The sequence below is a fragment of the Trachypithecus francoisi genome, unplaced genomic scaffold (assembly GCF_009764315.1).
Source record: "Trachypithecus francoisi isolate TF-2019V2 unplaced genomic scaffold, Tfra_2.0 Lachesis_group8, whole genome shotgun sequence".
NCBI lineage: Eukaryota > Metazoa > Chordata > Mammalia > Primates > Cercopithecidae > Trachypithecus > Trachypithecus francoisi.
This window is the reverse complement of record NW_022681473.1, coordinates 83669489-83694797: the sequence shown is the minus strand read 5'-3', so window position 1 is coordinate 83694797 and position 25309 is coordinate 83669489. Positions and strand designations below refer to the sequence as shown.

General features: G+C 37.3%; 1 protein-coding gene across 13 annotated transcripts in view; it reads right to left on the bottom strand.

The window, feature by feature from the left end:
- CEP295 (centrosomal protein 295) overlaps nucleotides 1-25309 on the bottom strand; it is a 72517-nt gene that overhangs the window by 44373 nt on the left and 2835 nt on the right. For 10 of the 13 annotated variants that reach the window (XM_033205546.1, XM_033205549.1, XM_033205550.1 and 7 more), the window contains exons 2-10: nucleotides 23606-23737; nucleotides 22306-22508; nucleotides 21077-21201; nucleotides 20250-20343; nucleotides 14306-14401; nucleotides 10434-10574; nucleotides 6337-6520; nucleotides 5948-6115; nucleotides 2032-2253 (exon numbers count right to left, since the gene is read on the bottom strand). In XM_033205546.1, the coding sequence (XP_033061437.1) occupies nucleotides 2032-2253; nucleotides 5948-6115; nucleotides 6337-6520; nucleotides 10434-10574; nucleotides 14306-14401; nucleotides 20250-20343; nucleotides 21077-21201; nucleotides 22306-22508; nucleotides 23606-23737 (1365 nt within the window). Of the gene's footprint in view, nucleotides 1-2031; nucleotides 2254-5947; nucleotides 6116-6336; nucleotides 6521-10433; nucleotides 10575-14305; nucleotides 14402-20249; nucleotides 20344-21076; nucleotides 21202-22305; nucleotides 22509-23605; nucleotides 23738-25309 lie in introns of those variants that run through there. The other 3 variants (XM_033205551.1, XM_033205552.1, XM_033205553.1) reach the window with 3 other exon arrangements.

Genomic DNA, 25309 nt, shown 5'->3' with positions numbered 1-25309 from the left:
TCTATGCCTATGGCTTTAAATATCATATGTATGTCTAGATTCCAAATTTACCTCTCTTGCTTTAAATTATTCGATTAATTCAACAAATGTTAACTGAGCACCTGTTTTGTACAAGGCAGCAGTCCAGACTCTGGGGACACAGCAATGTACAAAATCAAAGTTTCTGTCCTTATGGATGGGTCGGGTAGGCATTAAGACAATAAGCAAAATAAGCACCAAAGTCACTTTACTGGGCCCATCAGATATTGGTAAGAGCTATGGGGGGAAAGCAGGGTAAAGGCGATAGGAAGTGAAAGGTGTAGAGGTGGGGAGTAGTAGAAGTGTGCCATTTTATATAGTCAGAAAAGGCCTTATTGAGAAAGGGATAGTTGAGTAAACATGTGAAGGAAGTGAGGGAATGAGTCAAGGAAATACCGGAGAAAAAGAGAAGTCTGGTCAAAAACACTAGCAATTGCTAAGACCACGAGTCCTATGTTTGCTGTTTGAGAAACAGCGAGCAAGCTGGCATCTACAGTGTAGAAGATGGGGAGGGAGGTATGGCAGGCAAATGAAGTCAGAGAGGTAGTGAGTATGGGAGTAGTGGTGGTGGGGGTGTATGTATGCAGGTCATATAAGGCTTTGAAACCACTATAAACTCTCTGGTTTTTACTGAGTGAAACTGAGTTATTGGAGGGCTTCATCCAAAGAAATGACATGAGATTACTTGCTTTTAAGAGGACCACTGTGTGAAGAGACGATAATAGGGAGGTGCAAAGGCTGATAATAGCAGGCTACTACAAGAATCTACCCTAGAAAATGAACATGGCTTAAACTAGGATGTAGGTGGAAAAAAATGGTTGGACTATGGATATATTTTGAGGGTAGGGCCAACTGGATCAGCTAATGGTTTGGACATAAGATATGAAAAGAGGGAACCAGAATGATTATAAGGTTTTTGGCTTGAGCAAGGGAATTAACATATTGCCAGATACTGAAATGTGGAATACTATAGGAAAACCAAGTGTGTGGTGGGAGGGGATATCAACAGGTCACTTCTGAACAAATTTAAGATATTATTAGATATACAAGAGAAGGAAACAGTTAAATAAGTAGGCGAGTTCAAACAGGAAGCCAAAAATAGAAATGCACACTTGGGAGACATCGGCATATAGATGATAATGTAAAGTGTGACAATTGAGATCAACTAGGGAGTTTTGATATAAAGAGAAGGGACTTGAGGAATGAGCTCTAGACTAAGCAATGACTAACAATGGTTAGTCATTGTGGAGATGTGGATAAACAGCAAAGAAAATGCAAGAGAAAATAGTAAAGTAGGAAAACCAAGGGAAGGTACTGTCAAGGGGCCAAGGGAAGAAAATACTTCATGGCTTCCTGTGGGACTCAGGATAAAATCCAAAACCCAAATATAGACCACAAGTCATTTTTCTCAAAAGCACAGAAGCCAAACATTTCTATACAAATCCAATCGCATTTTTAAAATAATCGCAATCAAGAAGATACTTGAATTATATGTGAACAGATACTTTATAACTTCTGGAAGTATAGTTAATAGCCTGTTTTTCCAATCAGAAAATTATTTAAAATTAGCAAATAAGAAACCAAGTAGCTGGTGGGAATACAACATGCTCAAAAGCCATTAACATGTTCATATATCCTTTGATCAGGAGTTATTCTTTAAAGAGTCCTTCCTAAGGAAGGAAATAAAGATGTGGGCAAAGACTTCACTAAAAGGATGCCCGCCGTAGCACAAAAATGCCAAGAAAAATTAGAAAATGGCCTGAACATCTCAATAAGGAACTGGTTAATTTTGATTCACTGATTACATTGGAATGAATATACATAAATAACAATACTAGATTAAAAGTGGTCTGAAAGAAGATTAACTAAGGGTTTTATAATGTTTCTTTGTTGCTTTTAATTAGCAGGATTATGTTTTGTTCCTTTTAACTTCTATTTGATTTTTCAGAAATGAACCTACTTTTGAACAACTTAAAAGAGTTTATATAAAATGAGACTCCTGGAGAGAAATACCTTGTTCCTGCCCAGAGGATAATGTTCTCTCTTCACTGGCAATTGTTCCTGACTCAACCGTTGGTGCTTTACTCTCAGTTTCACTAACAGTCGTAATCATTTCACTTTCATCCTCAGACATGGATTTAATTGTCCAGAGAGATTTTTGGCTTCGGATCTTATTTAATAATTTTTTAAAAAGAACTTTTGAAGGAATCTGTTGGGTCTTCATTACCAAGGGAACTAAAAGAAAGAAAAAAGGGAAACAACTTATTTAGCATCTATTGTATTACCAGACAAATTGTTCCATCTTATATTCGGTCACTGCTATAACCACTAGTTAAAAGCACAATTTTATTTTCCTCAATATTTACAATTTAACAGTGTACATGACAATGTTATTTGACTCCAACCATTATAACCAGAAATAATTTTTCAAATGAAAATAGTAAAAGTGCCAAAATTCAAGTATTTTCCAAAAACATGTATGCATCACAAATTTCAAGCCTAAAAAACTTAACAGGAAGATGTTTATTTTGCTCGCTAAATAACTGAATGTGTAACTTCTAATTAATTTGCGGGTAAGATTAATATTGAAAATATATGCTGTGAGGTTCTATAGTCTACACTAGAGAATGCTCCCAAAAATGGTTCTGTACTTCTTAGTGAGCTACAGAGGAAAACATCATAGCTATGAAAGCAAATCAACTGCTCCCAAATTATTCTTGGCACTATCTGGGAAAAATGTCTCCCACCCATCTTCATACAGAGATCCCTTCAGTTAAAAACAAAAACAAAAACAAAAAACAACACAAGTATTTCTTCATTTTCCCATGCGGGCTGATAGTTTAATGCCAAAACTCAGTATAATACGAACAGTTCTCTAAGAGGACAAAAGTGTGATGCAAGTATATATTTCTCTGGCTTAGTCAAGGAATAAAATTTAAGAATATCTTTAAGAGGTTGAAAATGGGCAGATTGTAGTTTTGTCTAACTTACATTAAAATAAAATCCAATTGAGTTATAATTTACAAAGAACAAGGTGCACAAAACCTAAGTGTATAGCTTAATGAATTTTACATGTCGATGTAACACCTTTCAGATTATGTGGAACATCACCAGGACTAAGGTTCCTTCATGTCCCTTCCCAGTCACTATCCCCCTAAAAACAGCCACTACTTTAACCCCAAGATCACAGATTAGTTTTGCCTTTTTGTTTTTAAACCTTCAATATAAACATGGAATCATATATTTAGGTGTTATTTTCTGCCTGGCTTCTGTCATTTACCATTACTCCACAACCCACTCGTTTTTAAGAAGTAAATTCATTGCCAATATTTAAAAGTAAGGATTTTTAAAAACAATGAGATTCCTAACCTCAAACAAACAACTTGGCAACACCGAGTCAATAAGACCAAATAAGATCAGCAGGAGCTAAAGTGTAACTGTCCCTTTAGATTAGGCAAGACTTCCATTGTGACAAACTAGATATTGAATGATACTCCCAATGAAAATAACTGAAAAAGTTGCATAAAAGAGTAAAAATATCTTTTTTTTTTTTTTTGATGGAGTTTCACTCTTGTTGCCCAGGCTGGAATGCAGTGGTGCGATCTTGGCTCACTGCAGCCTCTGTCTCCCAGGTTCAAGTGATTCTCCTGCCTCAGCCTCCCGTGTAGCTGGGATTACAGGTGAGCGCCACTACACCCGGCTAATTTTTGTGTTTTTGGTAGAGACAGGGTTTCACCATGTTGGTTATGAGGTCTCGAACACTTGAACTCAAATGATCCTCCCACCTCAGCCTCCCAAAGTGCTGAGATTACAGGTATGAGTCACTGCGCATGGCCGTAAGAATATCTTTTTAAAGACACTGCTGGCTGGGTGCAGTGGCTCACGTCTGTAATCCCAGCACTTTGGGAGGCAGAGGCGGGCAGATCATGAGGTCAGGAGTTCGACACCAGCTTGGGCCAACATAATGAAACCCCGTCTCTGCTAAAAATACAAAAATTAGCCAGGCATGGTGGTGTGTGGCTGTAGTCCCAGCTACTCAGGAGGCTGAGACAGGAGAATCGCTTGAACCCGGGAGGTGGAGGTTGTGGTGAGCCAAGATCGTGCCATTGCACTCCAGCCTGGGCAACAGAGCAAGACTGTCTCAAAACAAACAAACAAACAAACAAAACAAACAAAAAAAAGACACTGCTGACGTAGCATGAAAAGAAAAAGTTCTGCAGCGGACAGAAATGAAATTTACGTGGAAAGCTTGGAGGGAAGGCAAGTCAGTCCTGAAACCATCTTCTGCCAAGCTTATGACAAAGTCAAAACACAGTAACCTTAAGCTGCTGCTGCCTTTTTTTTTCCCAGTTGCTGGTAGTAACCTTAGGCTTCTGTTTGGACAATAATGTAGGCATAGGAGACATGAATAAGTCCTAGAGCCCTCACTTGAGGAGTCTAATGGGAGGCCTACATAAAGTTGGAATCCCAAAAGGCTATGTTCAGGGTGTAGGGCAAAGACGATAAGAAACCCTGAGTGGTTTTAAACAAAGGCAATACCAGTAGATATGGGGCAAAAATAGCTTAAATCCATGAAGAGGATTTAAGGTCTTTAAGGAGACATGCAGGTAAAAGGAAAGTGTTAAAGGTAACTCCCAGTGGTCTGGCTTGGGTAACTGCAGACTGTGATACCATTCACTAAGATAGAAAAGATAGGTAGACACTGTTTCAGTAGGCAAGAGAAGATCATAAATTTATTGCTCGACATGGAGTTTTCACTATGGGACAGTCAAGTAAAAAAGTTCAGAATGTTGGAGATAGAGATGTTTGAGAGATCAAAATTTGTGCTATCCATCATTACACACAAAGTACCTAGAAATAACCGAATACCAGTAGGATCTCTGATGATCTGACAAGTCTGTGCTGACCTTTGTTGTGCTGAATCTCTACTCACTCAAATGGGGATGGCACCAGATTCAAGAGGCCAAATAAGAGATCCAGAGCTAGTCAATGAGATATGGGGTTTCGCCAGGCGTGGAGGCTCACGCCTGTAATCCCAGCACTTTGGGAGGATCGCCTGAGGTCGGGAGTTCAAGACCAGCCTGACCAACATGGAGAAACCCCGTCTCTACTAAAAACACAAAATTAGCCGGGGTGGTGGCGGATGCCTGTAATCCCAGCTATTCAGGAGGCTGAGGCAGGAGAATAGCTTGAACCCGGGAGGCGGAGGTTGCAGTGAGCCAAGATCACGCCATTGCACTCCAGCCTTGGCAAAAAGAGCAAAACTCTGTCTCAAAAAAAAAAAAAAAGAGATATGGGGTTTCACTGAGGGCATACATACAAGGGGGAGTCCAGTGGCAGCAGGCTGGACAGAAGAACTGCAACTGCTTGCAAAAAGCATGCAGTTTAAATAGCACTGTCACTTAGTACCCTTTTCCTAATGACCTCCACCTGACAACTTTCATTCAACCCAAAACTTGACACCTTGATCCTCTGTGTGGCTCATGTTCCACAGGATGGGACAGGGGCTCAGATGTTCCTCATAGACAAGAAACGAATCTCCAGGTTGGCTATTCCCAGATTCCCTAGCTCAGAACACACATTCAGGTGTGTATGCCACACAGGGTCGTTCTCAGGGTATGCTTAAGTTATTGCTATCAGGTATGTTTACCATACAATCTTTCAAATGAATTCAGAATTGAGCACCTAACTCAAATAACCTGAAAATCTTCAGATCATCTGTATGCCTGAATACACTTTCCTCCTACACATATGAAAAAGGATCATCAGTGATGGATATATAAAAACATTGTTTCCTTTAGCTACTGCTCCCATCACTATTACTCATTGCTTGCACTTAAATCAGACCAGATTTTCCTAACTGCTGGCTAATGGTTAGCATTTCTTTTCCTGTGAAATATTGTAATATTTAGCTCAGAAGGGTTTTTACCATCTGTTTCACTAGAACATATTATTTCAGCTTCTGTCACTGGAAGGTCTTCAGCTGCATCCAAATTTTCTTGTTCCACTGAAAGGTTCAGCTCTTCATCTTGAATCTGATCAGTCACAGTGGGCAAGGGCTCTGGTTCAAGGTGCAGAATCAGATTCCCTTTCACCTCTTAAAAAGGAAAAATAGAGACATGTTTCCATTCCAAAATGATTAAAAATAACTGGATCACAAATATGCAAAAGGTCACAGTAATGTCTCAATCTAAAATATGGGGGGCCTCCTTCAAATTAAGAACTCATTTCAAGATAAAAACTGCTTTATCATTACAAACATATTATCCCACCAAAACGTTAAAACCACTACTGAAAGCCCTACTGAAAATATCTTACTCCTGTCTGCATTGTACATATCTTCAAAGGCAAATTCCAGTTCTCTCTGCCAGTCTTCTTTCATTTCACTGCGTTTGTATGGAAGTTCAACTAGTTGTGGTGGCATTTGTGCTACAGTCTGTCTCCTACGTGCCAGGTCCTCTTGCTGTAACTGTTTAAGTTCTTTCATTAGTTTCTCCTGATTCTTCAAGAATAAAGAGAATTAACAAAAACCGAGTCACAAACTTTGTATGGTAATATTAACAGTGTTGCAGGTAGGGGAAATGAGGATCAGGGTCCAAGCTTCTCTCCTCTCCTCTATTATTTGTTCAGCCAAAAGACAGACATTTACTCATTCAACAATTATTTGTTGAATACCCAGATTAAGTGCTAGGGACACAATCTCAACCCTACCCTAGTTCCCTAGTAGTAAGACCAACAAACAAGTAGTATTATGTTAGTAAGTACTATGAAAAAGTGGTACTGGTTAGGCCATTAGCTGCAAAAAGTGTCTGCCAGCTACATTTTCCATTCTGGGGAAAGTCATGAAGTTAATTTCCATATAAGTTGCCATGGCTCCTGTGCTATATTTTATTCCAGTTCTCCATATACCTATCTGAGGTAAGCACCAAGACGCAGAGTGACTGTGGCTTAACATAGAATATTTCTTGTTACTTCACATTCTTATGAATTTCTTATTAAAGGAGATCTGAATGTATTTCTTTAAGCTTAAAGAGTATGGCTAATATGAAAGTTTAATCAGTGTTTTAGTGAGGTTATCTAATGGAATTTTGGTGGTAGAAGATAAGGAAGGAGAACAAGGCAAGAATTCTCATTCCTTGGGATAAGGATTTAGCCAGACAAAAGTGGGTGAAAGAGAATGAGTCCATGTAAGAAAAAACTGTAGCACAACGGTATGGAGACGAAGGCATGAAAACAGCACATTGTTCACTATAGCTAGGGTATATAAGGCAAGGATAATTAGGGAAAGAAGATAAAACTGGAGAAGCAGGTAGAAGTCAAATATTAGTTAATATAGATACTAGAAGGAAATAAGGTCCCAGGCCACAATACAGTATGCAGCAAAAAGGTTCAGATAGGAAAAATGAAATCCTCTATTAGCAGTGAGATTGCATGGTTTTTAAACAACCTTCTTAAATAAGGAACATTAAGTCTACTATAACATAGAGAAATCCTGCATTCAAAAAGTGGTAATGGGCCGGGTACAGTGCCTCATGCCTGTAATCCCAGCACTTTGGGAGGCCGAGGCAGGCAGATCACCTGAGGTCAGGAGTTTGATAATAGCCTGGCCAATATGGCGAAATCCCATCTCTACTAAAAATATGAAAATTAGCCAGGCGTGATGGCACGCGCCTGAAATACCAGCTACTCGGGAGGCTGGGGCGGGAGAATAGCTTGAACCTGTGAGGCAGAGGTTGCAGTGGGCCAAGATTGTGCCACTGAACTCCACTCTGGGCAACAGAGTGAGACTCTTTTATTTATTAAAAAATAAATAAAAATAAATAACAAAGTGATAACATATACATTACTTATTCTCTTCTAAAGTTTTAACTATTTTGTCTTTTGAGGATGAATTTTTTTTTTGCCATGCCCTGAAAAAGAATAAAATTATAAATGAACTTATTTCATTTATACTATGATTCTAATTATGTAAAGTTATTTGAGTAAGTATACTATTTGAGCTCACTGCAAGCTAGCATATTATTTTTTTGGATTATTTATAACAATGACCCCTACCACTAACATTTACTGAGCTTATGAAATTCCAGGTACATTTCTAAAGGCTTTACTAAACTCATTTAATCCTCACAAAACAGATGATAAGGAGAGGTGTGGCAGGGGAGGTTAAAAAACAAAAAACAAAAAACAAACCAGCCAGGCTTGGTGGCCCACACCTGTAATCCCGGCACTTTGGGAGGCCGAGGCAGGCAGATTGTTTGAGGTCAGGAGTTCCAGCCTGACCAACATGGTGAAACCTTATCTCTACTAAAAATACAAAAAAATTGGGCTGGGCACAGTGGCTCATGCCTGTAATCCCAGCAATTTGGGAGGCTGGGGCAGGGGGATCATGAGGTCAGAAGATAGAGACCATCCCTGGCTAAGATGGTGAAACTCCATCTCTACTAAAAATACAAAAATTAGTCAAGTACGGTGGCGTGTGCCTGTAGTCCCAGCTACTTGGGAGGCCAAGGCAGGAGAATCGCTTGACCCCGGGTGGTAGAGGTTGTAGTGAGCCAAGATCATACCACCGCACTCCAGGCTGGGCGGCAGAGCAAGACTCTGCTTCAAAAAAAAAAATTAGCTGTGTGTGGTGTTGCGTGCCTGTAGTCCCAGCTACTCAGGAGGCTGAGGCGGGAGAATTGCTAGAATCTGGAAGGTGGAGGTTGCAGTGAGCCAAGATCCCGCCCCTGCACTCCAGCCTAGGTGACAGAGTGAGACTCCATCTCAAAAAAAACACATGAAACAGAACTCAGAGAGTTTAACTAATCTGCCTGAGATCAAACAGCTGACTGGTGAAGGAGAGAGATAAATCCTGGCAGAATGACTGTGGAGCCCACTTGCTTAACCACTAAACACTACTGCTTTTATGGAAGAATCTGTTCAATTTATGACTGCTTTTTGTGTCTGTTTTACTATAGGTTTAAACCTTAGATGGGGAGAATTACTGATAATAATTCAGACATTCAGTTATTTTAATCATAATTCACTCCTAGTTTATAAAAGCTAAAAATTTAAGGGAGAAGCTCATGATTTAGTTCAAACTATCAAAATAAACTTTCATAAGAAAATTTAGTTTCCAATGCATTTTTAAGAAGTACTTAAAAACTCATTCCTAAGATGGGTATTTAAAACATCCAAATGCATTAGTCAAATTCAGAAAATAAAATCAGACTTCTAATAAGATGAATCATTTTTATGCTGTTTCAAGACTAAGCACTAAATGAACAATAAGCATGACAGAAGTAAAGCTAAAACTATAAAGCCAGCTTTTATTATATTATTTTACACATTTATGACAGTCACTATTGATTGACTGATTGACAGAATCTCACTCTGTCACAGGGTGGAGTACAGTAATGCAATCTCGGCTCACTGCTCTGCCTCCCCGGCTCAAGCAATCCTCCCATCTCAGCCTTCTTGGGAAATGAGGTGCCAGGCTACAATACAGTCCCAAACTGGGACTGACTGTATTGACTCTGTAGTCCCAGGTCACCATGCCTGGCTAATTTTTGAATTTTTGGTAAAGACAGGATTTCGCCTTGTTGCCCAGCCTGGTCTCGAACTCCTGGGCTCAAGTGCTTTGGCCTCCCAAAATGTTGGGATGACAGGCATGAGCTACCTTGACTGGACTTGACAGTCACTTCTTAAATTTTTTTTGAAATAGGGTCTCACTCTGTGGCCCAGGCTGGTGTGCAGTGGTGTGGTGTGATCTCAGCTCAAAGCAACCTCCTTGTCCCGGGCTCAGGTGATCCTCCTCCCACCTTGGCCTCCCGAGTAGCTGGGACTACAGCCGCACACCACCATGCCTGGCTAATTTTTCTGTTTTAAGTAGAGACGGGGTTTCTCCATGTTGCCCAAGCTGGTCTTAAACTTCTGGGCCTACACGATCTGCCTGGCTTGACATCCCACAGTGCTGAGATTACATGCCTGGCCTATGGTCACTTTTTAAAAGCTGCGGTAGCAAGGATTATGACTTTATTTTTGAAACAACATTCTACAAAACCAAAAAGTGCTTTGCTCAATGCATATTTAATGAACTGAATCCTCAAATTTATAGAGCACATATGCTACTTAAATAATTAAATTAGGAAAGTGATTTTTTTTCCCAGGCTGTTTTTGGACATATTGAAATATTAAACTTTTAATAAATTCATTAGTAAAATTTTTAGAACAGCAATACACTGGGAGAACAGCTTAACCCAATCAGAACTTGAAATGGAAGGGGAAAGAAAGTTGGGAAACTTGAAATCATATGAATCAGAGACTATACTGAACACCCACCCTTCCCACCTTTCTTTGAGCTCATTCACTAATCAGTCCTGCAATGCTATTAGTAAGTCCATCAGTAATGGTCATGGGTAGAATTTAAGTCTTACTTGAGCCAAATGGATCTTCTTCATTGCTTGGAATCCCCGTACATGTGCCTTTTCAAATCGTTCCATTCTCTCTTGTGCTGCCTGTTTTTGTAGCTCTTCCAATCGTTTAGCTTCCTCCTCAGCAGCCAAATGAGCATCTGGCTAGCAGTCATTAAAAAGTTTTAGGCAAAAGTTTTAAAGTGTGAGACAAGCAATAACTAAAAAACAAAACAACCGTAAAATCATGTTTTCTACAAATATAAAATTAAATATAAGAAGAGTTATATTTTAAAATGCTCACAATTATCAACAGCATGTATCTATGAAAGTGATCAAATTGTTAATATAAAGTTTTATGAGTTACTCATTTTAAACCAGATTAGGTTATACTCCTCCAAACATATTTCTCCATCACTTTGTAAGAAAAAAAATCTCTTGCTGGGTGTGGTGGCTAATGCCTGTGATTCCAGCACTTTGGGAGGCTGATGTGGGCGGATCACCTGAGGTCAGACTGTCCAACGCGGTGAAACTGTCTCTACTAAAAATAGAAAAATTAGCCAGGCACGGTGGTTGGGCACCTATAATCCCAGCTACTCAGGAGGCTGAGGCAGGAGAATCGCTTGAGCTCGGGAGGCAGAGGTTGCAGTAAGCTAAGATGGTATCACTGCACTCCAGCCTGGGCGACAAGACAAGACTCGTCTCAAACATTAAAAAAAAAAAAAGGAAACCTCATTAAAATGACAGTATTGAAAGGTGAATACCCACAAATCTCATTAACATAAATAACACAAAAAAGAGAAAGGGGCACAGAGACTGGATTTACTTTTTTTTTTCTTTTAAAGAGATGAGGTCTTGCTATGTTCACCAGGCTGGTCTCAAGCAATCCTCCCATCTCGGCCTCCAAAAGTGCTGAAATTACAGGAGTAAGCTACCACATCCAGCCTGGATTTACTTTTACTATCTGAACATTCACTTTCAAGTATAGGTAAATATTCTAAATGTAACCAGCAGTAAGTCTTTTTCTGTCTTTTGTATGTTGAAATTCTGCCAGCCAGTTGCAGCAATTAATAACGACCAAGAAAGCTGTTAACTTCAATTGTAAGATTAAAAATTCTCAAATGGTGAGATAAATAGGTAAAGAGATTGACGGTTAATAAATTAACAAAGAGTACACTGGCCAAACAAATTTATCAAAAATATATCCTCTTTGAGCCACTAAATATTCATGCAAAACTAAATAACATCAGGCAAGACAAAAAAAGATTAAATCAAAATTATAATCTCTAGAAGTATTTAGTATATCAATATGTATATTAAATAAAATAACCTCTGAGAACAATATTTCAATCCATATCAGCCATGAGGTTTTCAAGAAAAAAGTTGTTTATGAATTCTTCACATCTCTTGAAGATAAATTAAAAGCAGTGTGTCAATTTTGGTAAACCAAAATTTTAAAGAAAGGAAAAATTTCAAAATAGCATACAACATGAATGATAAATATCAGCCTAGATATAAAAAGTCATATAAAGGATATGAATAAAGGGTCATAGAAAAAGTTAGGGACCACAAACAAATTTTGTTCTTATTGATCATACTTCAAAACAAGATTTGTAATACAGCTTTAGAAAGACAATCCCCTATAGATTTGTGTCAATGTAATTAAAAACATAACCATAAATCTGGTTGAAATAATGTTAGATTCTATTTTCAACATTTGAAGATCAAAGATATACGAATGATAAATGCTATTAATAAATACATTTCTGCATTTTGCACATCAGATATTTGGACAGAAATCTTTTTAGATATAATAGAGCATGGAAAATCGATGATGAATTTAACTGATTCAGCTGCACTTTTCTGCAGACATTTCTGGGTCTCACCACAAACAATATAGTGAATCTGACTCAAGAAATATTTTCAGAATGCAAAATTCATTTGAAAAAAGTGCTATGTAACTGTCACTGACAAAGAATAGACAGGATGAAGGCCATGGATAAGTAATGTAGGACTTCCAAGCATATGATGTTTTGTTTAGTTGTGTGTAGAGGTAGCGAATCTAACAAAACAAAATGTAGACAACTACTGGCTGTAAGTAGGACTACAGCAGGTCACTTTCATAATTCTTCTTCAGCCAAAGATATATATTATGACATACAAGAGATTTTGGAATTACTTTATCAGGATGTTAAACACACACACACACACACAATAGCAGCTCTTATGTGCTAAAAAGGCTGACTGAACAAATGAAAGTTTATTTGCAGAAAGCTGCTAAAGAAAAATACCCAAACATATATGCCAAGAGTGCAAATATTTTTTATATGATACCTGCTATAAAGATCATATTGTTCTCTTCCAGGGAAGATGCTAAAATTATTGTGCATGTGAGCTGAGTGCAGATGAAAACTGAGGTAATTTGATCTTGAAAGCCAAACACATTAATCATCACATTTTAAATCCAAGGTTTAAGGACAGATTTTTAGTAAGTGATGGAGTAAAGCAGCAAATAAAATATTCAAATAAAAAGGTGTACAGTAATAAATCTATTTCTGGAAATATTCAGATATCATATCTTCAACCTACACAAAGCTTTAGTTTGTGGGACCACTTTCATAAAACTGTTAGAAATAAAATTTGTTTGTGGTCCCTAACTTTTTTCTAACCCTTTATCATTGTAACTACTGATCTAATTTTTAAGTCCAAAAATTGAAAAGGAGGTAGGTCTTCTAGTTACTATCAAAAAAGAAAGCTTATGGATATTAATTTAATACCACCAGCACCCTATGCTGATGGAGTTAGGTAAAAAAATAATCCATCATCAATCTTAGTTAAAATGTAACATCTTTTTAATATCACAAAAATGCAGTGAATAGTAAAGCATTTAGCAACAAATTGAAGTTATTGTTCCTACATTATAATGTTGAAAATGAAATAATACTTTACAATTTTAAATAAATCTCAGATTTACTCTTGCATCTTAGAAGTTCATTCTGTGATATTCATTTTAGTTCTTAACTGAATATTGCTTTTAATACCTGCTATTAAGCAGTCAACCAAAATGTGTATTTGTTGCATTCTAAATGCCACAGGAATGCTATAAAATTTATTTTCCTAGTAGCCAAACATATTCAACATGAAAAAAATTAAAACCCCCACTGACACAGAGAAATAGCAATTATAATAACAATATATCATTTGTTACTCTTAAGACTGGCAATAATTTTTAAAACACAATATTCCATGCAGACAAGGTTATGGTAAGGTGGCCATTCTCCTATGTTGTTGATGCTTTCAAAAAGCAATTTAATGATCCGTATCAAATGTTACACAGTTTGGAGCCAATACTTTCTCTTTTAGGAATTTATTATATAATCAGAGATGTGGATAAAAATGTGCAAGATAATGATTACTTATAGAAGCAAAAAATAATGATTAAATAAATGGTATGATGAAATAGTAAGTGGCTACTAAAAATCATGTTTTGAAAAGTGTGTATATGTTTATATTTAAATAAAAGTAAAATGAATTTATTAAAACATTAACCATATTCCACTTTGATGACAGAACTGGTGTTTTCCCAATAGTTTACACTTACGTGTATAGTTTCAAATTTTTCACAAATAGCATGTAATATTTTATGATTAAAAAAAGCTTTAAAATCTGCTATTTTAAAATATAATCATTTAAATAGCCAACTAGTTTCTTTAATTCATATTAAACCATCATATGCCTGACATGAAAATTCAAAGCATTTAAAAGGTTTTTGATTATTATTACCAATTGTCCAAATTTTGAAATCTGGGAACACCATAATATAACTAAGATATAATTCAGTTCAATGCACACAGAAATAATAAATCGAGGGCATGAAGAAACAATAAGTCAATCACCTGTTTTGTGTCTATCTCTCTACTCACAAAAGTGTGAAGATGGTGGTAGGTAGAACTATTGGTTTTGACTGCAGAAATTCTTTTTACTTCAATGTTCTGGAAAAGAGAACATAAAAAAATAGGTTAAAAGCATTAATTTTCACTTAAAGCTGAATCCAATGCAAAAAAAGTTATTTTGTATTTTATTGAGTTCTCCACATCCAAAACATGTTAAAATCTGCTCATAACGAAATCAAATTTTTAGTTAAATTACTTCAAATTTTAATAAAAGTACCAGACTCATCAGTATTTCAAATCATCTTCAAGGTGTCGCTAACTAATCAATGTGCTTTATTCATCTCAATTTTTAAGTTATTTATAGAGAAATTTCATCTTTAAATCTCCTGAATATAGAAGGGCTTATAGGCCATATCAAGCGAAATGAAAATCATTTCATTATATTTATAAGAAAACAACATGCCTCATTATGTCCTTTTCCATATCTAATCACAAAAATTCTACTATAGTTCACACCAGTCTTATTTTCTCAATGTTTAATGATGAATTTTGAGTTTTGTTCCCGAAACACTTGCCAATATATTTCAATTACACTTATTCCAGAACAAAACAACTCTCAGAAAAATGAAAGTAAACTACCCTCCCCCTTCTCTTTCCTGTATTTTGTAGTAAAGGCAGATTCAACCCATCACATCCTATCACACACTGATGTTAATTAACTAAACTGACAATATTAAGTGCCTACTATGTGTTAAACATTACACAAGGCATTGTGAACGACAATGAGAAGTAAAATAAAGAATGACCGCTGGCTTCAAGGAGCTCACAGTAACAGTTCTAACACCTAGAAGTTCTAACAATTACATATAAGTTAAATAATAAACCATGCATTTTACAGATAACATGATGAAAAAAATATCCAGAAAGAAATGCTAACACTTCTGCTGGATGTCTTCTGTATTATATCCTAGTAGTGAAAAGTTAGCAAAGTCCCTCAACTTTTCTGTCCCTCAGCTTCCTTAAGAAAAGTGGATTTATAGCTATTGCTATACCATATGATCATTGTGACAATTACTGTGAGAATCAATTAAAGTATAAAAAGCATTTTTAATTTTTTTAAGGCCTGTTGACAAGGCCAGAGTACAGAGGCATGACCATAGCTCACTGCAACTCCTGGGCTCAAGTGATCCTTATGCTTCTAGCCTAACATAGCTAGGACTACAGGCATGTACCATCATGCCTGGCTAATTCAATGACATCACAAATGCAACACAGGTTGGGAGGGAGAAAAGTTTAAATAAGAATAGGTTCAGAATTAACCAGTTTTAGCTATAACATATATGAGTGTGGAATGATGAGGAGGACTCAAGTGAAAAGAAACAATATAAAAGATAAGAAGGGGCTGGGCACGGGCTCAAGCCTGTAATCCCAGCACTTTGGGAGGCCGAGGCAGGTGGATCACTTGAGGTCAGGAGTTCGAGACCAGCCTAGCCAACACGGTAAAACTCCATTTCTACTAAAAATACAAAAATTAGCCAGGCATGGTAGCACACATCTGTAATCCCTGCTGCTAGGGAGGCTGAGGCAAGATAACTGCTTGAACCAGGGGTCAGAGGCTTCAATGATGCAAAATGAGCCAAGAGTGTGCCACTGCACTCCAACCTGGGTGACAGAGCAAGACTCTGTCTCAAAAAAAAAAAAAACAAAGAAGGGGGGATTAAGAAAATCCAAGTAAAAGTGAACAGGCTAATGTGAGCAGAATTATCTGAGTAGTTTTTAAGACCTTTTTTCTTATCTGAGAAACTTTCTCTTATCTGAGAACTTATTTCTTACCTGAGTAGCTTTTAACAAGTTTTTAAGAACAGAGCCCAGTATTAGCACTGTTAAAAAGCTGCGGCCAGGTGTTGTGGCTCACACTTGTAATCCCAGCACTTTGGGAGGCCAATCACTTGATGTCAGGCAGATCACTTGATGTCAGGAGTTTGAGACCAGCCTGGCCAACATGGAGAAACCCCTTTTCTACTAGAAATCAAAAATTAGCTCGGCATGGTAGCACACACTTGTAATCCCAGCTACTTGGGAGGCTGAGGCAGGAGAATTGCTTGAACCCAGGAGGCAAAGGTTGCAGTGAGCCGACATTACACCACTGTACTCCAGCCTGGGTGACAGAGTACGACTCTGTCTCAAAAAATAAAAAATAAAAAAAAGCTGCACAGGTGATAAATGTACAGCCAAAGTTGAGAATTACCTAGACCAGTCAGAAGATAACTAATTGGCAAGTACCTGGGAAATACATCCAGATATGTACAACAGAGGACTTTATTCAGGGTCTTATCATTCAGGTAAAGGATTAAACTGACCACTAATGAAAACATTAACTAGCATATATATACACATATACATATATATTTGAGACAGGGTCTTGCTATGTTTCCCAGGCTGGTCTTGAACTCCTGGGCTCAAGGAATCCTCCCACCTCAGCCTCCTAAGTAGCTGAGATTAAAGGCAGGTGCCACCACACCTAGCTTTAACTAGTTAATATTAGGTTCAGTAAGAAACTGGTCACAAAACAAAAATTCAGAGATGGTGGTACACATTAGAATGCTTCACTCTACAAAGAATCTTAGCCTTTAAATCAATGCCTTGAAAAAAATAAACCATAGGCTTCTTGACAAGGAAGAACTCTGAAGAAAACAAGTCTCTAAAATTATGTAATTTGATATACAAAAGTGATTCAGTTTACACATTTTAAAATACCAGTACTTCCAGAGTAAAGTCAATTATGTATAGATTGAATTTGGAATCCTCCCAAAATTGGGATCACAATTTGAGATTTCGATTACTATGAATCTTTATTGATTATAACAGGATTTCCAATGAATTGCACCTAAGTTATTAGTGAAATCCGTCCTTGGCCTGGCAGAATTAGGATGATCTGTTAATAATTTAATCACTCAATTTACTTCCCGTGTTCTATCTTCCAGCCTTAGTTTTGCTCCACACTAACTATTTCTAGCTTTATCTACCCAAGTACAGGACAAAACCAGCTTTCTACTCTGGAGTACCTGACACTGGCTCATGCAGCAATGGAAAACAAGAAAAAAAATGTCAGGCACTGTGGCACATGCCTGTAGTCACAGCTACTCAGGAAGCAGAAGCAGGAGGATTGCTTTAGCCCAGGAGTTCAAGTCTGCAGTGAGCTATGATGGTGCTGGTGAAGAGTCACTGAACTCTAGCCTGGGAAAAACAGTGAGATCTTGTCTCAAACAACAACAAAAAAGGTATAAGCAAGGGAAGAAGTAAAACAAAGCTCATTTTTCTCTTGCGTCTGGTATAGATATATGAGAAGTCTTCATAGCATCTCAGGGTTTTCAATAAAAACTTCATTCTTTAACATACCTATGAAAAGCCTGTGGTTGTTTACATTTCTAGACTTTAGTACATAAGTAGTTAACTTTAACAGTTAGCATGAACTCTGAAGAAGTATATTCATGGGAAGCTAAGTGTCACAGTAAAAAGATCATGAGTTTTATAGAATTTGACATTGACATAAACTCTGGTTCTCGCACTTACCTATTAAAGGACTTTGGTTACGTTACTTAAACTCTGACCTTCAATTTTCATCATTTGTTACGTGGAAATATCTAACATGCAGGGCTAATGTGATTAAATTAGATACGAATAAAAAAAACCTGACATAACTAAATTCTTAGGTACACAAGAAGTATCAATTCTCTTCACCATGTAAACAGCTCTCTCAAAAAATAATATTTTCTTAAATTAAGGAAAGACCTTGGCTTGAGAAGACTAAATAGTCTAGGTTTATTTCCTCAGGCTTCTCAGCATTTATATTTTTATCTGCTTGAAGAAACAGTGATACAGATGCATCTATATCCTGTGTATGTGACACAGTGTTCTTATATGGTGCATTTCCCTGGCCCCCAAATACCCTACAACCTAGTTTTTCCCAAACCAAAATCCTGTCCCTCCCTTCTATGTGATAAATTCACAACCATCTCAAGACATTCAGAAACACTGCCTTATCCCAAACACCTTTATTGGCTTGGGTAATGGATTTTTCTAAAACAATGCCTTTTAGTGAAACAAGAATGCAGTCACCCAGATCTTATGTATAAGTACCATTTCTCCACTAAAAAGAATCAGGGGTCTTTGGAGATACCAGATAAGGGACAGAGTAAATTAAGCCAAGGTCATTTGCTGAGCCACAGAGCAAGGAAATGCTCATGGAGTCACAGGGACGCAAGAAACAATTTCAAGACTCTCCTGCTGACCCAATTTCAGATATTACAAACATCAGTGAGAAGAAAAAGAATAATGACTACAATTGAACTATGTAATATTGAGTAAAAAACCTCCACAAGTTAACAGTGATAGTCACAAAAGAGAAAGGAAAAAAAAAAAAAACCCATTTACCACCAACGGCATTGTTATTACACCAACTCTTCACTCTGAAAACTGGCAGAGGGAAAAATGAGGAATATGTCCTGTTTTCTTAAAAGGAATTAGGCTGGGTGCAGTGGCTCATACCCGTAATCCTAGCACTTTGGAAGGCCGAGGTGGGTGGATCATCTGAGGTCAGGAGTTCCAGACCAGCCTGGCCAACATGGTGAAACCTCGTCTCTACTAAAAACACAAAAATTAGCTGGGCATGGTGGCGGGTGCCTATAATCCCAGCTACCTAGGAGGCTGAGGCAGGAGAATTGCTAGAACCCGGGAGGTGGAGGCTGCAGTGAGCCAAGATTGCACCACTGCATTTCAGCCTGGGTGACAGAGTGAGACTCTGTCTCAAAAGAAAAAAAGAACTAAATAGTTCATGCCCACTGATATAATTCATGCTTGTCAAAGCACTTACAGAGTTTTGTTTGCTTTTTATAAATTTTTGTCTTTGGCTTGTTATAAATACTAAGAATTAATACAAAGATAATCAAAAGGCATCATGGATAATATATTGCCTGGCTTTTATCGTGTCACTTTGTACTGAGGGAGTGACTGAAATATGACTTTTACGTCTGAATTTTGTTGGATCAAATGTTACATGGTAGATAGCTCAACGTAAAAAAGCAGGAAGTCTGACAAACTGAAAGGCCTAAGAAGTGAATATCTGGAACTTACGCTTATACAGAATATATTTGTATGTACAACTATATTAGACATCCCTGTATTTGTGGGTTTACTTCTACTTAATTTTTCAGATAAAAATAACTAGGTAACTTTGACAATCATCCAAATAGCCATTTCAATAACTGTAACAAGCTATGGAGAACAAATATTTTTAAAATTTTCTGCTTTAATTACATTTTTTTAAAACAAGCTTCAAATCACAAAAGCACACATTTTACTCCCATAAAAAATAGATCCCTCTTTTTAATTTATAACATTGTTTTCCTCTTTTCTTTTTAAAAATCACACCTGGATACTTTATAATCTTATGCACATTTATTAACTTCACTGAAAATTTATCTGTAAAATATTGACCATTTAAAATAAGCCAAATTCAGAGTGTGGGAAAGTCTAGAGGACAAATAGTCTAGTTTCTTTCCCCCTAATAAATAAATAAAGGGCATTTTTTCAAAAGGCAGAATTATTAAAAGTTTTTTCAAAACCAAAACCATTATAGTTTTCCAAACAACAAAATTTTTTTGACATCATTGAGGAAGGGTGAACAAATACTGGGTATTAAATAATATTGGAAACAATATTAGTATTATACTAAGAAAAAAGTCCTTAGACATCAGAGATACACACTAAAGTATTTACAGGTGAAATGATATCTAGAATTATTTTAAAATACTTGATATATTCCTGTAAAAGTTTTTAATTGTACAAGAAAACTTGTATAAGTTTAAGTGGTAGTCATTCTGACCTCCAGTGAATTATAATAGTAAAGAAGAATCATGACCTAGTTCCTCTTAATACTCGAACTCACCTCAAAAAGAGCTGGAGGAGGAGGGGGCAGACTTGTAATTCTGGCTGATCTCTCTTTTTCCACAAGCAGTGCTTCCTTTCGAGCTTTTATATGCCTTAAGAAATAAGAGATGTCGTCAATTAATCTATCAGTGATAATATTACAGTACAACTCTCCGGGTTAAAAATATACAAGTCATAGGCTCAAGAAATCCTCTAGTCTGATACCACAGGCTCAGTAAGCTTTACATGTGTAAAGAGTCTATACACATGTTAAGAAAATGTTTAGAAATTGAGAGAGGCCTATCTAAAGACAGAAAGCTCTATGGTGGGGACCAACCCAAGAAACTTACAATGTTCTTTAGAGTGAAAAAAAACCCAGAAATTTTGTTAAAAATGCCCATTGCTAACTAGTAACAGAGCCCTTAATTTTTTACTTTCCTTCACTCATGTTTCCTGTGAATGGCCCTTTAATTTTTACAACATGCAAAAAATACTGATGACTTCCAGAGTCTACAACCTTTTTTAATGTTATTAATCACATCAATTTTTATTTCATGTTTACATCAGAGACAGACATTGGTTGACATGCATTCTGAACTAGCCATACATTTCTTCAGAAACTTAGTAACTGCTGCTGAACTCAAACTACAACTAGAAAAGCTCATTAGTTATTATGTTCACCTAAGCAAATCACTCCGTCCCCAGCATTATTTTTAAATCAAGTTTAACAAATGCAATGAATATGCTACTGTGACGTTTAATATTTGCTTACACAGTATCCTATGTATCCTCTACTTTCAACCATGTTAGTTTCAGTTGAGATTATAGTAAAAATTATTACTTTACCAGGTTTTTTGTTTCATTAATATTTCTTTTTTATTTTTCTGTACTTTCAGGGCTTCTTTATGCCTCAAATCTGCTTTTCTTTTCCTTTGTGCTGCCTGCTGTGCCAGAGCATCCAAATCAGGTTCCTAAAAATATACATTACTTAAAATGTCATGTTAAACAAGAATAACAGAAAAAAAAAAAAACAGAAATGTATCTCATATGATATCAGAAGTGATTTATCAATTTTGTCATCTTCTTTCTACATACTATAGCGGTGTTTCCCAGAGCATGATAACAGCACCACTGATGATATGCCATGTTAGGGGGACAAACACAAACATTTTAATGTAAAGTTAATGCAATCAATTAACATATTATTACAAAAATATAAATAGGATATCGAACTACTTGGGACATGGTTAAAGTAAGTAATAAAAGAGTCCATCTAAATTAAAATGTCAAATATATAGTGATATGGGTAGTTTCCCAGTCAGGGCAAAAATTGTGAACATGGTATTCAAACGACAGAGGTTTGGGAAACACTGCACTAAAGCACGAAATGAATGTGGCACACATAAAATCACAAAAATCTGAGTCAGAACTTAACGGCTATGACTAAAAACACAGGCTAAAATCAAGGACCATGAAACAGATTGCCACAATCTTTAAGATATTTTCTTCCTCACTAGTTGTTATCAAAAGATTTACTTTTTTGGTAATTAGGCTATTTATTGTATGTGACTGATTCTGGGACTCTAGTATTTCCACATCATAAATCACAATAAATCAAAATAATGGGGCAGACTTACCATGAGTTTCTGAAAGTCATCAAAAAATGTTTGCTATTAGTAAATGAAATCCAAATGCATATACATTCAAACCACGTTTAAGGGAAATATACTGAAATATCTGAATTCACTCCACCAAATCTCTCTAAAATGCCTGAGATGGACAACAACTTCTGATTCAGAAGATTATTATTTCCCCAGATAGAGAAGTACTGGAAGAGAATAATGCTAATTTAAACATCATAGGAAGATCAAGTTTGTTTGACATGGATTTTACTTGCAATAACTCTTAGTAAGAAATGAGCCTATTATTCACAAATTCCATTAAATTTACAAAAAAGCTCAAGCTGCCCCAAAGAAATTCAATACATGAAAATGTTATCAGAAAAGCATTCAACAACTATAATTTACTTTTGACTAATATTACTGCCACAACTGGGTAGTCAAATAAGATCTCACATTTTCTTTGGCCTGTCGATGTCCCTCTCCCATACTTCTCAAACTTGCCAAATACAGTTTTTCCAAGTTCTGTATTTTCTGAGTTTGTGATTCTTCCCATTCTGCCCTTAGCTCCTCTGCCAAACGTGTCAATTGTTGATTTCTCCTCTGTTTTATGTCTTCTCTTATCTGTAAGGCGATATCTCTTTCTTGTTCTCGAACCTAAAGAATGCGTATTTAACAGGTTATATGAAAGGAAGTTCACTTAAACTTTTTTGAAAAGCTATTTGGAAACAGGAACTCAAATGAATTCTCTTAAGTCTGTCAACTCTCCTTGACACTCATCTTGTATTAGATAAGGACTATTTAAAGCAGAAAATCTGAGTGAATGTACAAAAAGTAAAAATCTCAAGACTGTATCTAATGTCTCCTGATAGCTTTTATTCAGCACCCACTCCCAAAAGGACTGCCATTATCACTCTAATCACCTATAAAAGCTAAAGTGATAAATATGATTCAACAAAATCTATAGCCCAGAGTATAGATAGAGCCAGGTGAGAGCTCCATTTCTGTTGTACATCATCTCTGATTCTAGACAGAATGGTGCCTGAAACATACTTCACAAAGACTTTAAAAACACTTCTAGAAAAGGGTTATCTACAATTTCCTGATAAATTTGTTTCAGCAGCTAATAATCTTTCCAATTAGTGTTCTTCAGTCATTTAAGCTTCCTGTTACCAATTAGACCATTTTTTAAAAAGATAAAGAGCAATTTTCAATATTTGAGTCAAGTAATACCTATCTTCCAACTCTTCTACAATCTACTTACCATCTCAGCCTATTTTTCAAGTGTTCCAAAACTAGTTAATACCGAAGAACCAGGGCTCTTGCATACCCAGACGAGATTTTTAAATATAACATTTAGAACATTCTAATGTAAGGCCGGGCGCGGTGGCTCAAGCCTGTAATCCCAGCACTTTGGGAGGCCGAGACGGGCGGATCACGAGGTCAGGAGATCGAGATCATCCTGGCTAACATGGTGAAACCCCGTCTCTACTAAAAATACAAAAAACTAGCCGGGCGAGGTGGCGGGCGCCTGTAGTCCCAGCTACTCGGGAGGCTGAGGCAGGAGAATGGCGTGAACCCGGGAGGCGGAGCTTGCAGTGAGCTGAGATCCGGCCACTGCACTCCAGCCTGGGCGGCAGAGGGAGACTCCGTCTCAAAAAAAAAAAAAAAAAAAAAAAAAACATTCTAATGTAAAAGAATACGAGTAATTTGAGGAAGAAAGGAATTTAAAACTTTATTCCAAATAAGTCATACTGTAGCAATCTTAGTTTTCGTCTTCTTTCATAGTCTTCCTTCAAAATGAAGGCTTCCTCATTAGGACTCAATCTCAGCTTGCGAGCATTCACAACTTTTCTTTTCATTTCTGTGTACTTCATGTATGACAGCTCTGAATTTAAAAGGGAAAATGTCTATATAAATAATGTAACATTAAAATAGGGCAGCAAAGATTATAATTTTGTTGTTTTGTTTTTTTTTGAGACAGAGTCTCACTCTGTCACCCAGGTTGGAGTGCAGTGGTGCGATCTCAGCTTACTGTAACCTCTCCCTCCCGTGTTCAAGCAATTCTCATTCAAGCCTCCAGGGTAGCTGGGATTACAGGTGCACGCCACCATGCCTAGCTAATTTTTGTATTTTTAGTAGAGATGGGGTTTCACCATGTTGGCCAGGATGGTCTCGAACTTCTGGCCTCAAGTGATCCACCTGCCTCGGCTTTCCAAAGTGCTGGGATTACAGGCATGAGCCACCATGTCTGGCGGGAATAATTTTTAAAATTCGTGTTAATATTTTTGATATTTAAAGGTTTATACACATGCAAGGAAAATTTGAGTAAATGAAGTCCAACTTATTTACAAACAGCAATTATAAATTCACAGTTAGATCAGTGATACTCAGAAGGGTGGGAAAGGGGAAATGAAGACTGAATCAGAATTACTCAGGAAAGTTTTCTCCCGTCTATAGCAGATTGTCTACCTTGCGTATCTGGACCTGACTTATTGCTGGTTAGCATTTCCACAGGTTATTGAGCTTAAATGTGAAAAAGCACAAAGACCTAAAAAGATGTTAGCATAGAATAAATGTTTTCAAAACTACAATTTGACACTTTAGAACTTTTATAACTTGTTCATAACTAGTAAAGTTGCTACAATTTCAAGGGTTCTTCGTTCCTAGATTCAACTCCCAGTCTACTGTATATAACTTGATCACCAAGTGTCATTGTTGCCTCATGAAATCACATCAATCCCATGTTCTATACTCTACAGTAAACAATTCTTCAATAATTATAGTGATGCAAGTTTTACATGAATGACCTGCTCGGCAGTATCAAGTGTTTAGGTTTCCAGATCTATTCTTCTTTTCCTTTTTTTTGAGACGGAGTCTTGTTCTGTTGCCCAGGTTGGAGTGCAACGATGCGATCTCGGCTCACCACAACCTCTGTCTCCTGAGTTCAAGTGATTGTCCTGCCTCAGCCTCCTGAGTAGCTGGGATTACAGGCATGCGCCACCACACCCGGCTAAGTTTTGTATTTTTAGCAGAGACAGGGTTTCACCATGTTGGCCAGGCTGGCCTCGAACTCCTGACCTCAAGTGATCCACCTGCCTCGGCCTCCCCAATTACTGGGATTACAGGTGTGAGCCACCACGCCCGGCCCAGATCTATTCTTCTGTTGCTACTGTTCACACCCGGTGTTCTCTCTCTCCTCCCTAGGTTATAACATGCTTCTTTTTGGGGGAACGAGACAGAAAGAAATGGAATAAATATAAGAATCTATAGTTCTGGCTGGGCGCGGTGGCTCAAGCCTGTAATCCCAGCACTTTGGGAGGCCGAGACGGGCGGATCACGAGGTCAGGAGATCGAGACCATCCTGGCTAACACAGTGAAACCCCGTCTGTACTAAAAAATACAAAAAACTAGCCAGGCATGGTGGCGGGCGCCTGTAGTCCCAGCTACTTGGGAGGCT